At 49.5% G+C, this 16,619-nt stretch overlaps 5 protein-coding genes across 5 annotated transcripts; 2 read left to right on the plus strand and 3 right to left on the minus strand.

Moving 5' to 3' along the window:
- Positions 1-34: 34 nt before the first annotated feature.
- BT62DRAFT_937476 (ARM repeat-containing protein) lies at positions 35-9,350 on the minus strand. The gene is made up of 28 exons (XM_043187331.1): positions 9,001-9,350; positions 8,721-8,952; positions 8,456-8,672; positions 8,242-8,406; positions 8,120-8,188; positions 7,958-8,069; positions 7,238-7,909; positions 6,999-7,185; positions 6,627-6,949; positions 6,449-6,573; positions 6,220-6,400; positions 5,819-6,165; positions 5,647-5,767; positions 5,398-5,592; positions 5,129-5,343; positions 4,920-5,073; positions 4,752-4,870; positions 4,668-4,700; positions 3,422-4,618; positions 2,726-3,370; positions 2,415-2,676; positions 2,287-2,360; positions 2,095-2,237; positions 1,803-2,043; positions 1,472-1,746; positions 575-1,419; positions 433-508; positions 35-367 (listed from the first exon to the last, which is right to left on the minus strand). Exons 1-28 carry the CDS (start codon positions 9,209-9,211, stop codon positions 112-114), a joined length of 7,692 nt encoding a protein of 2,563 aa, XP_043034544.1. The 5' UTR covers positions 9,212-9,350; the 3' UTR covers positions 35-111.
- An 80-nt stretch (positions 9,351-9,430) lies between these two features.
- Positions 9,431-11,156, plus strand: BT62DRAFT_556027 (DUF453 domain-containing protein). Its single transcript, XM_043181379.1, has 3 exons — positions 9,431-9,478; positions 9,539-10,849; positions 10,912-11,156. Exon 2 carries the CDS (start codon positions 9,545-9,547, stop codon positions 10,781-10,783), a length of 1,239 nt encoding a protein of 412 aa, XP_043034545.1. The 5' UTR covers positions 9,431-9,478; positions 9,539-9,544; the 3' UTR covers positions 10,784-10,849; positions 10,912-11,156.
- Positions 11,157-12,214: 1,058 nt separating this feature from the next.
- On the minus strand, positions 12,215-12,622 carry BT62DRAFT_1012081 (uncharacterized protein; the record flags this gene model as incomplete). Its single annotated transcript, XM_043177877.1, has 2 exons — positions 12,215-12,374; positions 12,465-12,622. The coding sequence occupies 2 exons, from the start codon at positions 12,620-12,622 to the stop codon at positions 12,215-12,217; spliced, it is 318 nt and encodes a 105-aa protein (XP_043034546.1).
- A 380-nt stretch (positions 12,623-13,002) lies between these two features.
- Positions 13,003-13,811, plus strand: BT62DRAFT_556025 (uncharacterized protein). Its single transcript, XM_043181378.1, has one exon. The coding sequence runs from the start codon at positions 13,184-13,186 to the stop codon at positions 13,715-13,717; it is 534 nt and encodes a 177-aa protein (XP_043034547.1). The 5' UTR covers positions 13,003-13,183; the 3' UTR covers positions 13,718-13,811.
- Positions 13,810-16,618, minus strand: BT62DRAFT_1012083 (uncharacterized protein; the record flags this gene model as incomplete). The annotated part of the gene is made up of 6 exons (XM_043177878.1): positions 13,810-14,089; positions 14,653-14,810; positions 15,299-15,419; positions 15,471-15,536; positions 15,851-15,985; positions 16,326-16,618. The coding sequence occupies 6 exons, from the start codon at positions 16,616-16,618 to the stop codon at positions 13,810-13,812; spliced, it is 1,053 nt and encodes a 350-aa protein (XP_043034548.1).
- Between the last annotated feature and the right edge of the window lies 1 nt (position 16,619).

The following is a 16,619-nucleotide window of genomic DNA, read 5'->3' on the forward strand; positions in this document are numbered from 1 at the left end:
ATTCAACGAAACATGATTTTTTTTTAAAAAAAAGCTTCGGTATCTCTATGCAACCTCCAGGACGATAAGCTTCTGAATAGCTCTTTAAATCAAAGAGATGCACCATCAGATCTACAGCAACCCTTGCAAGTTCTCGTCATCGACACGTCTCAGCGCCTCCCGCGCCTCCCGCGCAGGTCTAGCGATGGACGGCTTTTCGTTCCCGGCACTTTCTATCACCTTTTGCGCCACGCTGCGCATCAGTCCCAGCTTCTGGAAGAGATTCTCGCCCTCGCCCCCATCCTCCTCCTCCTCATCTGCGGATAGGACAGCACGCAGCGTCTGCGAAGAAATGACCGATGCGGGTGTACCAGCGACCAAGTACGACCTATATAACCAGGAGAGGACTGCTTTAGGGAAACCCAGAAACCGAGGACAGGGAACAATACGCACTCTACAACAGGTTGGAGGATGTCTGGGAAGATGGCCAATGCTGCCACTAACGAAGCAATAGCTTGTATATATGATTCTAGAGGATAGAAAAATTACGACTTTACCCCCGTAAAAAAGCACGTTATATCAGAAAAAGGCTTACCATCAGAGCTTCCCCTGTATGCATCGATCGCAAGGTCGACACACGCTTCCCTCGCCTTTTCACCTACGTTCTCCTTCGCACTCCTCACCACATGCGTGAGCGCCACCACGGCGCTGCTGCCAATACCGTCGTCAAAGTTGCTTTTGGCTCCTGCGATAAGCTCCGCCACGACTGGATCCACCCTGGGCTGGCTCTTCATCAGCACGCCCAACGCCTTGGCCGCTTTATTCCTGACGACGATACTTGCGGGGTCGCTCATGCCCTTGACAAACGTCCTCTGCAGCTGAGGGTAGAACGGTTTCACGAACGCAGGTATACGTTCCAACATCGATGTCAGCGCACTCAGAATGGCCGTCTTGACCGCTGGGGGGTACGTCGTCGCTTGTGTCGCCACGCGAATCAGCGGGCCGGTGAAAGATACCACATATGGTTTGATCGCAGTGGCTTCCGTACGTTCCACGAGATTACCGATAGCATACGCTGCTTGTTCCCGCTGCTCGTTACTACCCGTAGTCAGACCGGCGATAATCACCGGAACGAGAGGCGCGACTGCCTTGGGGACACTGAAACCAGGGACAAAGTGACCCGGAGCACCTGTAGACTCGATGCTCCGCCGCAAGGGGACCACGAGCGATTCAAGTTCGTCTTTGGGAACGGATCTCAGGAAGACGTCGATGGTTTGTACGGCACTTGCGTAAACATCCTCGTAATGGTCTTCCATCGCAGAGATAAGCTGTCTGATCCAGTCTACACGATATAGCGAAGTATCCAGTTCAGTCTCTTCGCAGAAGATGGAGAAGAACTTGTATGCGCTCTTTCGCCGTCTGGGGGTATCGTGCTTCGACCTAAAATAACCGTTAGAACTAACACATAATATACTGATGATGATACACCGACCATCCCAAGAGCACCATCATGAGAGTGTTCAGCCCTTCAACGTCATTGATTGACCTGAACAATGCACGAGTCGCCTCATCCGCTGCAGATAAAAGCTCTTCATCCTTCTCGTCTTCGATAACTTTGACAAAGGCACTGGTAATGACCGTCAGCCGCTTGCTCAGCGCATTTCCAGCGACAGTGACCAGTGAAGCAAGAGCGTGGGCATTGAACACGGTCATAGGCGTAGCCGTTAATGTTGGAATTAGGACCGGGAACACAGTCGCCGCTCGTACCTGTCATCAAATGTTAGATTGACGTTACAATGAGAAATGGAGTGGAGACTGCTGACATTCATGACCTCCTTAAGCGCTTGCAATGCGGTGCCAGAACTCTCTCCAGGCTGCCGAAGGGCTTCCAGAAGCGTAGGGATGGTTTCGTCGATGGCCTTGGGTCCCATATATTCTTGCAACATATCGAACGCTTTAGCCGCCGCGGATCGAACATTAGCCTGGTCGTCGACCAAGGATACGCGAACCATGGATATGATGCCATCTTCGTGGTCTTCCCGTTGAGAGGCGGTGGAATTTTCCCTGGACAACGAATATAAAATTAATCTCTCTCTCGGATCGAGGGTGGCTCACATGATTTCACTCAAGACCAAGCAGACGCCTTCCCTTGTCCGCGAGTCGGTCGACGTCACCTTGACTTTGAGAATAGCCATGATTTCGCCAACGATCTTTTCACCAAACTTGCGGCAGAGCTCTGCTATTGTACGACCAGAAGTCTGTAACATCGTGAGTGGATTGTTCTGAACACCAAAGACACCCACATACCTCTTGTTGCTCAAACTCATCACTAGATATAAGAACAATTGTCTGACTGATCAGTTCGGGAAGTATGTCTCGGACTACATAAGAGAGCAATGAGTATACCTCTAAATTACCAAACGGATTCATCGTACCTGTCCGGGGAGTATTGTTCACCAATGCCTTCCAGATTTGTATCGACGATTGACGAACAACAGCGACACCATCTTGACGAACAAGATAAAGCGTGGCGAGAAGTCTATCGCGTCTTTCGACTCCAAGTACTTCAACTAAAGCGCGGCGAGAGCTCTCTGCAGTGCTGGCATCGGCGACGTCTTCCTCATCAAGATTAGAAGTTTTTCCCGAGATGCCGGAAACTTTGAACAAAAGCTCTCCCACAAGGGTAATAGATGATTGCTAGGGGAAAGGCGGTTAGCGAGAACAAACAAGGTGGCGAGATTCATACCCGGATGCGCCAACCAGGATCAAACATTCCGTGCTCAAGCTCAGGAAGAAGAAGATCGATTGCCCTGTTCGAATAGTTGGTTATGATCATTCTTCCGGCCCTCATCGCCGCATCCCGAACATATTCTTCTACATCAGACAGACCGCTCAGTATCGGAGTAATGATCTTCGGTAGATGAGGCTGGAAGCGCGTTCCGAAAGTGGCCGGTAGGTACACCAACAACGACATGAAGCCTTCTCGAACGGTAGCTCTAGGAGATTGCGCGTTCGCGATGATATCCGGAAGTAACCCTTCGAGACGCTCCATTCCGAGACCGGACAAAACTTCACTCAGTCCCTGAGCGGCGCCTTGTCGATCCACACCAGATGTATCCGTTTTGAGAGTCCGCAGAAGTCCAGGTACGAGGTCGGGGAAGTGGCCCTCACCCAGACGTTCTACCAAGGTTCCCAACGCTTTGGCAGCTGTAGCCCTCGCTTCCGGTACGGGGTCTACAAGTACCATATGCACCATCGGTAGTAATTCGGAGAGATATGGGACAAAGTCTCGCGAGTCTGTCAACGACGCCAGGTTACCTACGATCTGTACCGCTTTCTTCTTGGTATCCGCACCACGCTCGCGTAGACCTCGTTCGAGAATAGGAACCACCTGGTTACTGTCAGCAACGTTTTAGAGGGACATAACGTGGACACGACGTACCAACGCCAACGAAGAGTGGTCGATGTAGTGCATGAAGGAGGTCTTGAGCAGCGAAGACAACGCATTTGGCGTCTTCGCAGGATCGACAAGGGCTTTCAGGAGGACAGGGACCAGCGACTGGATCTCGGGATTGCTGATAACTTCCCCAAACTGTTTCAAACTCTTGTTGGCGGCTGTCCGCACTTGAGTATGGGAGTCCGTCAAGACACCTGTGAGACGTGGTATGACAATAGGAAGAGAGAGGGAGAGCTGCCTAGGTGAACAATACGCCATCATCCCAAGAAGTTCTATAGATCCCTTCTTCGTTCGCCACTGCTTTTCATCAAGACCAGAAAGTAAGGATGGCAAGATGAGCTTGACGCCATAGCCGGACATATTCGCCATAATGACCCGAGCTGCATCCTGAGTAGCTTCCCTGACATCCGGAATAGCATCTCCAAATAAGGAGAGCAGCAGCGGAAGAACGTATGTGATGTAAGGTTCAAAAAGCCGCCCCAATGAACTGGACAGCGTTTCGAAGGCAAACATCGTGCCCTGGCGAGGCTCATATCTCTTCTTGTCCTCCGTAGCTGCCCGCAAACGACTGATCACATTGAACTCCTTCATCCCTGCAATCCCCGTACCCTTGATAACACCCGCCAAACCATACGCTGCACCACGACGAGCTGCGTATTTCGAAGCATTCGCCAAATCCTCGATGAGACTGTCAACCAAAAACGGTAGTTTCGGTCGCATTAATCTGACGAGAGGTGAAAGGCAATCCGAAACAGCTATCTGCACTTGTTCGGCCGGAGTTTTGAGGGCCCCGATAAGTCTGTCAACAATTTTAGGGATGCGTAGATCAGCGCGATCAAGATGGCGTGCGACACGACCGAAAAGGATGACGACCGCTTCCTTTATATGATCGCCCGCTTCCGTGGATAGACTAGGACTGCTCAAGTGGCCTTCAAACATGGCAATAAGACTCGATATACACGAGGCGCCATGGAGATCGATGATTGTTGTCCCAGCAGAGAGCATCCCTCGACGAACATCCGGCTCGCGATCACCCAGTGCCTCGTCCTGAATGAGGAACTTGAAGAATGGTTCGACTTCTGCTTTCGTAAATGATGATGCTAGCAACTCGAAAGCGCGCGCTGTTGCTACTCGGGACGGCCAAGGGTCAGAGCGATCAAGACTCTGCGCTATAACCATGCCCTGAAACAAAATCAACACTGGGCACGAAGGAGACGGCAGCGACGCTCACATATTGGTCATATTCTGGCGCCAGAATCTTTGCCTACGATGCAAGAAGATAAGTATCAGATCACTAAACTATTACGCGACAGACCTTTTCGCGGTAGTATTCCTGTAACGCAATGACAGTATCTTTGATTGATTGAGGCCAAGGTTCGACAGCTTCTGCAATAGCAGCAGCAGTGCTGGAACGAACATATGCATGATCGTGATCTGTACATAATTAACACTTGCGATAGACTTATTCGTTTAACAGGCTTACTAAGGTAAGGCAATAGTGCACCAAGGAATGTCTCTGGAACATCCAGCCCGTTATCCTCCCACACATGCTTTGCCAGGAAAGAGTTTTGCTCGTCGTCATCGTGGCAAGCTATCCAAAGTTCCAGTGACCAGTCTGAGTCCGTCAAATCGAAAGGCTACAGCAGGAAGTGTCATAATACTACTATGACACTTTCAGAACAAGCGGCTCACCTGAAGGGATTGAAGACATGAGTTTCGGACATATGCTTCTTGCAACAGCGTCCCCTGCAACAGAATATCAACTTCGCTTTTTGAAGCTGTCCGATATATAGCCTCGCTGAGGTCAATAAGCGCTGACGACGCTTCCTTACTGAGCTTGGGTTGTTGACGGGTCGTTAATATGAGAATTTCTAACGTTTGTTGTCGCGGGTAGTCAAGATCAGCGACTAAAAGGAGATGAACATTAGTCTAATCGATATGATATCAGACCAAGGCGTTACATTCTCCGCAATGGAATTTGATCGTGTCCAGCGCCAATGCAAGCTGCTCTTCCCTTTCTTCGACATCTTCAGTGCAGACTCCCCCGTGAGCCAATACATGACGGATGAGAGGAAAGACGTAGGAGAACGTAGCAGGGTCGAACGGCGACTGCTCAGAGAGGTATCGCAAACGGTGCAATACTCTCGTGACCAAAGCTACATCACATTCAGTAAGTGCAAGCAATGAGCGGAAACCAACCATATACGTACAATTCAAAGCCTCAGCTTGCAGCTCCTCCGGAACGATACTCCCTTTTAATCCGCGGAGAGTTGCCACCCCAACCCACTTCCTGAACATGTCCAAACGTTCCGAACAACATTGGGCCAGTTCCTAACAGCTCATCATTAATAGAAATATGAGTGAAAAACCTCCGGAACTGACCAGATAAATATTGACAGTAATCTGTCCAACCAAGTGGGATCCACCTCCGTCCAACAATAATGTGACTACCGACGATATGTAGGCGCTGAATTGCGGAACGCCTGCCCTCACTAAGCTGCGAACGAAATGTAGTCCACGTTCTAGATTGATTTTGACAGATTGTACATGGCGCCGTACCAAGGACTCCTTCTCCAGTTGAGCGCTGACAAGAGCTTGCTGTTGTTTCGTCAATGTAGGGGTGGCAGTCTTCTTGTTGGCTAGCGATTTACGCAAATCGGCTTCCCACCTGGCGATATCAGCATCTTTGCCTTTTCTGGTTTCCACGGTCTTGCTAGACGATGATAAGACTAAGAATGGCTGTCAGTTGAATCGCGCATAGATACAAACTGAAGAAGTCTCGCCATCAACATAGGTTATACCCTCTGGGGTTGCCCAAATCCCTAGGTCGTCTTCGGATAGTCCATTGATGGCATTTGCGTCTATATCTTCTCGGACCTGGTCCACTATTCGTGGTACCGCACTCTCTGGACACACGAAAGCCAATGTTGTCACCGCACGATAGCTGGCCTCTTTGAAGCCAAACTAAGCCAACTTCAACATGAGCAAGGATGTGCATAGATCGGAACTCACTGCTTCGCTGAAGGCATTGATGGATACCAAGTAGAGAAGCCGATCAACGTGACTGTTAACAAGATCGTGGGGATCTGTCCCAGCCCTTTGGCAAAGATCAATCCATGTTTGACGAGCCGGAGCACCTAAATAGAATACGTTAGACAAGTACAGATAACACTGAAGATTATACACAGACAGATGAGTTCATGATGGGCTACAATCAGCGCCTCTACAACCTCTCGTTCCTTGACTGAAACACCACAGTCGGCAGGAGAAGCGACGGAACTGAGAAGCAACGCAGCAAGTCGTGAGTGCTTGTTCCACGGAACTAACACATTGTCAACCTTGGCCACCGAAGGTGGCCCGCGAGCAGTGAATGCCACCAGTGCATCACGGACAAGATGAGACGTCAATTCCGGGAATTTTGAAGCAGACAACTCAATCGCTCGGTTCACGTCTCTTCGGATATCTGCAGAGCCATTGACAGAAAGATGCAGGAAGACGTTTCCAACTTGCAGCCTATGTGATGGTAAGCGAACAGACGACAATGGATTACAAAAAAAGGGACCTGATGGCGTCATTGGTGGATATTTCCTGGCTAAAAAACCGTATCACGGCCTCAATGGCGCGCAAAAGCCACAGCTCGTCCTCAGAGTCAGTGAGCTTCTGATAAACCCGCTCGGAGAGAAGGAACGAGGGCTTCGCAGAACTGGACGTAATAGCCTGAATCACAGGGTTCCGGGCCACAGATTCATCTACGATAGGGCCTCAATACTACATAACGCCCACCACCGGCTGTCGACGTACCAAACTTTCCGGCCTGCGCCAAAGGCCCAAGGAGAACTGCCACCGCAATATACCCCTCGAATGCGCCAGCATTTAGATTGTTCGAAACCGTCTTTAGGCTGCTCTCGAAGGAGGGTAAGACTGCAGCAGCGAAAGCTAACCACGCAGGCGTATCCAAAGTCTCCGATGACCATAGAACATTACCCGCCAAAGCACAAAATGCCCTCCGGATCGGAGGCTTGAGGCTGTTCATCTCTTTGGCTATCAAAGACAATGTGTCTTCACGAAGAGGAAGGTCCGACTGGAGGAGATGGAGTATATGGGGATGGAGAGCATAGGCAAGAGCGGATACAGCTGCATCATGACTTTCTTTTGCAAGGAGAGGAGTAGTGGTTTGAACGACATAGGCGGAAACAGCACAAGCGGGTATTGATGCAAGCATGGTATAGAGCGCGATGCGATGATCTGGTCCTATCGTCTTCCCTGTCTGTGGAAGTGTTAACAGCTCGTTCACAGTGGTCTCCAAAATCGATGGTGTCTGGTGTGTGCCGACGATGGTCTTGAACAATTGGATTGAATTTGTGCGAACCGCAGCGTTACTTAACTTCGAGCAATTTACGGCCTGTGTGATTACACAGCGGACAGAATCGTCGCTGAGGGGACACGAGTATGCCGTGAAAAAATGCCTTATAACTTCGAGCTGTTACCGACTGTGACATCGAGTCTATGAAATGGACATACCATTGAGCGAGTATTCTGGGGACCTGAGGGCAGCTTTTTCACAGGCGGGCCATAGTGTGTTGGCAAAGTCAACTTCCGTAACGAAATGATGAATGAAATCATAGGTTGCATCCTATTTCGTCGGTCAATCTAAGACCTGCCACGAGAACAAACAAGACTCACCAATACATGGGCAGGAACAGCATGTTTGGACATAAGTAGTGAACTTGAGTATAAAGTGAGTATGTGGCTCTTGATTTCGCATGAGAAATTTTACGCGACTGAACGCGAAAAAAATGACATACCTTCACCGCGCCGGATAACCTGGATGATGGTGATTCCGGGATGTTCCTTAATCGTACAAGCACGCCTATGGCAACACCGATCAAAGGTATCAACCGTTGAGGATGCTGAGTGGCCTTAGCTTGCCTGAGAAGAGCCCCGACGACGAGACCCAGTTTTCCGCCAGCCTGATGATCTATCAGACGATGAAGCCACATGAGAGATACGAAAACGCACTGAACGGAATGCGCGCCTCGTATGAACTAATGCAGCATGTTTGAGAGATTCCTTCGCCCGTGACGAGTCGCTGATCATATCCAGGAGAAGAGCCATGGATCCGAGCAAGACGCTCCAAGACTGCGTTTCTGAGAACGTCGAATTATATTGGATGCATATGGTATATATCCCACAGCACCAGCTAAGAAGCGTGAAGAGATCTGAAGGAGCACAAGCGCTTGGATAGGCTAAGCTGGGACCGAAGACAAGATAAAACGATGCTTACCTTGATGAACTGAGCTTCGAATAGCGCGCCACCTCGTGCGACAGCCAACCCAGGATTTGCTCCGTTACTCCCAGCCTTTGTTCATCGCTATCCATTGTCCCCCGGAGTTCGTCCCTCTTTATCATCTCCGTTCCTACCATTTCGACAGCATCCTTCGATATTGAATCAGCGTATCTGGGGTATGTGAGCGTCAACAGCTTGAAAATGTCAAGATTTTGAGATAAAGAGAGCTCTATCTGAGAATCAGAGATCATATACAGGCCACAAAAAGGGCACGTACCAGCATGCCGAACGAGAGGAAGCAGTTCTTCCTGTAAGAACCGTACCCTGAACGAAGTTTTGCTTTCTAATAACCGATGTTGGGCATGTTCCATAGACGTCGACCAGTCTTTCAGTACCATGTCTCTCTGCCATGGCAGACCAGTGGATTCACTTTCATCGCGTTCCGTGCTGGCTGAAGACAGCCACGACTGAATATCCGACTTGCTCATCGCACCCAAGTCTTCGTCGCGAGACTTGAGCCGCGAAAACGTGTTCTTGCGAGGCAGATCGACTAGATTTCACGCTAGTAGGAATGAGATATCGTTACCGACACGAGTCACAGTACGGTTCCGTGGTTGGGGGAAAAAAGCCGGGATGTTTGGCAACACCCTGCATAAAGGAACATGCTAGTGCCAAACATCGGAGCTGCTTCTCTGGGCAAGTTGAACCTTCCGTCCGACGACCATCACCCGGTCCTAAAGCACAGAACTATAAAGGTATGTGGAATAAAGTTTGAAGTGTTATTCACATTATTTTTTAACCAGTACTGGTAACAGCACCGGATGTTTGCATCGGCTGGAAATCGCGCGAATGCAATGCTCTCTGCTGCGTCGTTCCGAAAATTGCTTTTCTCTAGGTCTTTCAGTTCAAGTAGCAGAACGAGCGAAACTCTGAATCCCCTTCCCGCTACTTTCCTGCGAGGTGGTACCTCCAAAGGTATATTCATCAACCGTGATCATCTTCCTTCCGACCGTTCTGCATGGGATCGCATCTTTCTTGGAATAATGGGCTCCCCCGATCCGGTTCACGGGCGGCAACTGAACGGTATGGGTGGAGGGGTATCCAGCCTCTCCAAAATATGCGTCGTTGGTACCCCCTCCCTCGCCCAGCAGTCCCAGGGTATCCAAGTAGAATACACCTTCGTTCAAGTAGGAATCCGGGATACCAGCATAGACTACTCCGGAAACTGCGGCAACCTTTCGAGTATAATCGGTGCATATGCCTTGGACGAAGGAATATGTTGTGATCCCACCACCACTCTGGACGGCTCTCGCATAACTATCCGTTCCTTCAACACCAACACCCAAAAGATTATCGACACCACCTTCCCCGTGAGCAACGCGTTGGTTCCTGTCCTTGATCTTCCGGAGACTTCTATCGCTGGAGTTCCAGGCGATGCTTCCCAGATCGTCATGGACTTCGTGAATCCCGGAGGAGCCAGGACAGGAAAGCTGCTCCCAACCGATCATCCTATCGACTCCCTGACTTCTCCCAACGTCTCTGTATCATTGGTCGACGCTACGAATCCCACAGTATTTATTCGCGCAGACGAACTTTCCTCGTTCCTCCCACTATCCGACTATCTGAAACACATCCCAACCGAAGTTCCTCAGGTCCTCGAATCCATCCGCCAGAGGGGTGCCGTGAAAATGGGACTGGATCCGCTCGCTCAAGCTCAGCCAAAAATTGCCATCCTCAGCGCTCCGAACACCAGCGATGACCATGCCCAGTCTGTCGATATCGTCGTCCATGCCCTATCAATGGGCGTCCTCCACAAAGCCGTTCCAATGACAGTCGGACTTTGCCTCGGTGTCGCAGCCAATATTCCGGGCACCATTGCTTGGGATATTGTTTCTGAGTCACGACAAAACCGTCAATCTGGAGACAGCAAGTTGGTGCGGATACGCCATCCCAGTGGGACCGTTGACGTAGGAGCAGAACTTTCGCCGGATGGTCACGTAAAAAGCGCCAAAGTGGTGAGAACGGGTAGAAGACTTATGAAGGGTGTTGTATGGTGGTGATTCATTCATGAGCAAGTCATAAGCAAAATTCAGGGTTGGCTAATCTATTGGTTTGGGATGGCGAGCGTGCGTCGTCCTTGCTGCTTTACTGTCCATTCAATATTGACACTGGCGCCCAGGATTTTAAGCTATTCATTCTGTCAGAGCGGCACAACGTTCTTAGCATGGACGATGAAATCTCCCCATGAACTGACCTAGTCAGCGCCACTCCCGCCGGAAATTCAGATTCTCTATCAGCGCACGGCGTGTCTGCAAAGCGGATATATGCGCTTCGAAGGACGGACTGGGATGCATATATACGCTCTTCGTATGCTTTTTCTAAGGGCGAGGGTGCCGCAGCATCCTCAGTGAATCCCTGTCATCAATAACAATGCCAGTTCTTTACGCGACCGCATCGTTCAATAACAGAAAAACCTATCCATAACAAATGTACCATTGACTTCCAGTGCGCCGACGTGAATGAGGTTCCGTTATTCGGTTCTCAGCCGTCATGTGGAGAAACCCATTCTCAATCGCTTTGAGCGTATTCACCATCCTTTCAAATGAACGCTTTCCTGAGGATATCTTCACCGTGGGACCCCAGTACGTGCTGCGTCGTGCCGGCATCGGTGCTATCAATTCGGCCTCGAGGTCAACGACATACCCGTTCTCTTCCTAGAGATCAAGCCTCCGTACACTTTGGGCATGTATCGAGGAGACGCGATAGATAACCATTCGAGGAACAGATTCTTTAACTCGCACGGCCTGTGTTGTGCTCAGAGGTTGTACGGGAGCATTGCCATGAGAAGAGGCTCTCTGTCTGTCTATACCACTCATGGCTCTATCACGCCCGAGCTCCTTCCTTCGTCGTTCACTCGTGCTACAAATGCGGCTCCGCCATTACGACAGGATCTAGATGTCACGACGCAGGAAGGCTACTAGAGGTCCATGTCAATTATTGATGATGTGAAGCGGATGGTTCAAGGGCTTTGATCCTATGTATTCGCCTATGTAAATCATGTACCTTTCACGTCCTACCCGCTTTCTTCCTATATTATCCTCACGAAAGAGGGAGAAATTTTCATTAGTTGCTTGAAATCAGAGATAGTTGCAAAGATCGTTGCATCAAGGAATGGTTGGTAGTGCATCCGTCTGAGCATGCGTGTATGGGTTCGACTCCCACCCAAATATGGATCCAGAGTACATCATCGTGCTCAACTGTTATTTCATTTTCGCAAGCATGCAGGGAGGATCTCAAAGTTGTTCCGTTGCTCTCTTTGGTACCGGAAAGATGAGTACGAGACAAGGGACAAAACTTTAATGTCTAAAATCAAAATGAATTTCCATTTGCAAGTAACCAGCCTCAATCGTGTTGCTCAGAAACATATCATCGCGTATACTAGCCAAATACGAATAATCCATCTCGCCTTGGAAGTTGTCTATAGAACAGTTTTAAGCGATCCATTTGCAGTACGAGCATGTAAATGCGCACCTTGATGGCTGTCGAATATAAGCGTCTCGAATTTCAGCTGAAAAGAAAAACAAATGTCGCCCGAATTTCAGGTCACCGGACCGGTCGATCCTCTCCGGCGCGGCATGGTTAGCATCCTTTCTACAAGGATACATCGTGCCGATGAAACCAGGAGTTTCTGCAGAATACCCCTCAAATACTTATCGGAAGAACGAAAAAAATTGAACGTACCTTGATCCTTTGCGGCGGACGTGTGAAGCGAGCGCCACAGGATTAGACGCCAGGAGCCTCATTTGACCAACTGGTAGGTGGATGCGAATGCGAGAAAAAGAGAAGACCATGAAGACCGAGTCTCGGCGAAAGTGGGGAAGGAGGACGGTCCTATTCATATACGCGTCGCAGGCCAATCGGGGAGATAACACGATTGCAGAGAAATTTTGTCATACATGCACCAGGTAGTGATTCATGCCAACCTAAGAGATAACGCTCAGCTTCGGCAATTAATCTTGAATGAAGAAGGATGCAACTTGGGCGTGGTTTGCCAGACGTCTGACAAGAAAACAAAGGCGCGTCTTCAGGGCTGGTCATTTCAAATTAGTACAACAACCATACCAACTTGCCAGCTTCCAAGCCAGTTTCCAGTGAACTCACCCCACGGCATCGAGGACTCGGAGGCACCAGTATCGGAGGTCCGAGATTGGACCTATACCCTAGTGAGCACGATCGCATATACCGACGAGTCGTCGCTGACCGCCACATTGCAGATAGGCACTTTTGGCCTGGAGAATGTTGTAGCATGGAAGGATAGGGCTTTGGCGACACCTCGGAGTGAGAGAGGTGTGATGCTGCTTACCTGCGAGGGTGAAATTTTGGTGAGTGCATCGCTCTGGTACGGAAACTGGGGAACTCATTGGTAGTAGAGCAATCACATCAAGGTCACCGAACAGGTGATGGCCTGGAGGAGTAATATTGATGTCGTACCGAGCCATGCACCACCTATGCACCCCTTCGATTCAGATCAACGTAGGCTGTCGATTCTGAACGACGGTTCCTACGTTCCCGGCGAGGCCCCAGACGACGCGCCGACACTTAATGCTCGTGAGTGGGACAGGTGGTTCCTTCTGACGCTCCTCGGAAAGCAACGCTATGACGACAGGAAGGCATCGGAGGAACGAGAGGTGCTCTGGCACGCCATACACCACGACCCTCTCACCGAGCCCAATGACTGGCTGGACTTCATGTGCAGCAAGAGGGACGACGAGACCCAGCACCATCGCACCAGTCGCGATGAACACCCCAACAACATATATGACAATATGACATCGGTTAGCCCATCGGGGTTGGCAACGACAATGCCAGACCATTCGTATCCTCCACCACTGCCTCACCACCAGCAAGAGGCACACCAAACAACATATTCAGCCTCGCCGCCTCCGTCTCTCGCCTTCGATGATGGATATCCAGCTCAATCCTCAAGTTCATAGGCTTGTTCGTTCAGGCTGCGTAATACCTATCTACAGAGGAGAGGAAGGTTTGGGAAAACGCGCGGCGAGGCAGAAGATGTAGCTATAAAATTTTATTCACTTTCTTGAAGCAATGATATACGTGATGAACCGACCTTTGACAGCTTCCTAGGACCGTGAGCAAGATATCTTCCCGTCGGTAGGTATCGGGTAGTCGCTCCAAGTGCAATCTGCAGTCCTTTCCAGCAGTAGCAGGAATAAGGGGTAACGCTCGTTGAGTTCGTTCTCACCAGATGGTAAGAGTCGCCAGCAGAGAGTTCTGCTGTCGTGGTGGAAGGAAGGGAAGAAGGAAGGACGATGCTCTGCCATTCCGTCACAGTCACGGCTTTCCGTCTGTGACGTTAGCGATGACAGTCGGTAGCGGCACTGTAACGGACGGGCCCGTTCTACTTCCTTTTTCGTAACATAAACCCGGACTTTATTTGAACTATGCTTATCTATGCACTCCACTCTTATCTACGTATAAATACTTGGTCGTGCCTAGAATTATGCCAGTCTTTCTTGCCTTTTCCCCCCGAATTGAGGTGTCTTCAACCCGGTCCTTGATTTGTCCTTGTGTGCCGCTACTGACTATCATCACTAACATCACAGGCACACAAGGGCGAATCAAGGACCGGGTTAAAGACACCTCAATTCGGGGGGAAAAGGCAAGAAAGACTGGCATAATTCTAGGCATGACCAAGTATTTATACGTAGATAAGAGTGGAGTGCATAGATAAGCATAGTTCAAATAAAGTCCGGGTTTATGTTACGAAAAAGGAAGTAGAACGGGCCTGTCCGTTACACCGTCGTTGCTCCCGACATGAATAATTCCATTCTGTTCAACATTGACGTCGTTTCCTGTTGCGCCTCCCTTCCAGACTATCACGTATGCTTGTCTACGACGTTAAGCGCACGGAGCACGGAATTGCGTCCCCCCTTCTCTTGCTGTCACCTGTTGTTCACCAGCGAGAGCATCATATAGATCTGCCTCTTTTGCCTCATCTCTACTGTTCATTTTCACGCTGGTGAGAATTCCCGGCGCATATACTTTGACTGGGTGACAAAGATATTTCTGTTGGCTCGCGAAACAAATACTCGTATGTCGTTCGTGAAAATCGTTGTCTCTATCTTCTTGGAGTGACTCCAGACACTATACCCAGCACTACCCCGCAAGGGGTGGGCAGTGTTCAGAAACGGTACATGATACGACGCGAAATCACCTTATGGGCTATCGATCCATGCTTTTCACTTCTTTCGATGCTCATCTCTCTGACTGGTATGTCTAGCTTTGTCTCGAAAAAACTACCAGAACAGAAGGCCACATTTTCTTGTTTTTGTCATCTTGCTTTTGTTTCTCCTGGCGACTTTAGAGCTCTTCCGCGAATGGAATGATGTCTTCACCTTTATCACTAATGGGAAAAGCTTTTGGATGGTGTACAAAAGTAATACCCCCATTCTGGTCATATTGACTGTGAGGATTGATGCAATTTCGAGCACGCTTCTTGCTGATGCTACCTTGGTACGGGATTTAATATTTTTATTTATGAAATCCTGGCCTACGACTTCATAAGATATGGCGCTGTTGGATTGTCTGGGGTCGGTCATGACGCGCTGTTGTACCGAGCTTGGATCCTTCGTATCACAGGCCCGTGGACGCCGTGAGGATTTCATGAGGGCCTTCCTTCAGCGACCGTTATTGTGATGGTTCATCATCGAATCATCAAGTCTATACGGTGGGCCCTCCTGCAGGAAACCGTCCCGTCTGAGGACACCGGAGTGGAATCGTGGCGGAGATTCGCTCCATTGAAAGTAGTGCAAGGAGATTGAGAGTAAGATGGATGATGGTCGTAAAGTGTAAGGAAGATATACAGTGCAAATGGTGGCAAAAAGACAGAAGAGTGAAATTCATCAGGGTCGCTGTAACCCTAAGCACCAATCATTGCCTGGTTGAATTGTGTATCTAGAGCGAGGAAAATGTCTTTGATCTGGCTATCGGTCAGCTCTGGTATAGCTGTCTCGGGATATGTTCTAGCGATCATGATACAAACAAGGAAGGGCTATTGCCTCTGGTTGCCAAGTCACACCTTGTTATATAGTAGTAGTCGTACGTACCGCGCATCCACTATTGAATGAGGTGGAGATAATGACCTGCTCAGTAATTCAGAGGTACCGGTGATACGATGGGTTTCAGGAAGGACGAAAAGCATGCACGTTCCGAAAAGAAAAAAAAAGGCATACGGGAGACGGCTATAAAGGTGATAGACTTAAATTCGCTAGATCTTCATTGTACTGCACTTCGTTAAACAGGTGACTTGTGAACAAATTGGTAGGACTCGAAATCATTTCCCGAAGAATGAAGGAAGCTACCGTCAGCCGAAGGGGTGATTGAAAGTACATGTAACCTCGGAACCAACTCTGAGAACGAAGATGATGCGTGGAGGATCACAGTTGATGTCTTCTCGGTTTGGACATCAATGCTATTTTCTTCTCGATGCTGTAGAGTCATTGGGAATGGCCATCTGAATCCGTAGATAGGCTGTTCAAAGCTAATCAGAATCGGAAGAGAGAAGAACAAGGGTAAACGTACAGGGCCCGACAAGAACAATACTCCGGGCATTGTTGGACAGTGCTCGTTCGTCCCTGGCCAGGCCCAGAAAGGTTTTCAGGGAACATAGGAACCGTAGTACTTTCCTGCCTTGGACGGTGGTTTGTGCTTCCGGCAGTGATGGTACCGAAGAGGTTGACAACTATAGAGCGCGTGGGGATAATCGAGTTGAACGGGAATGGGTGGTACACAAGTGAATAGAGGAAGCTGGGGAGTCTGTCTGGAGAGTGAGATCGCATTGCAGCCTCTTTACGCACATCGTACATCCCCGTCATG

The sequence above is a fragment of the Guyanagaster necrorhizus genome, assembly GCF_019112545.1.
Source record: "Guyanagaster necrorhizus MCA 3950 unplaced genomic scaffold BT62scaffold_42, whole genome shotgun sequence".
Taxonomy (NCBI): domain Eukaryota; kingdom Fungi; phylum Basidiomycota; class Agaricomycetes; order Agaricales; family Physalacriaceae; genus Guyanagaster; species Guyanagaster necrorhizus.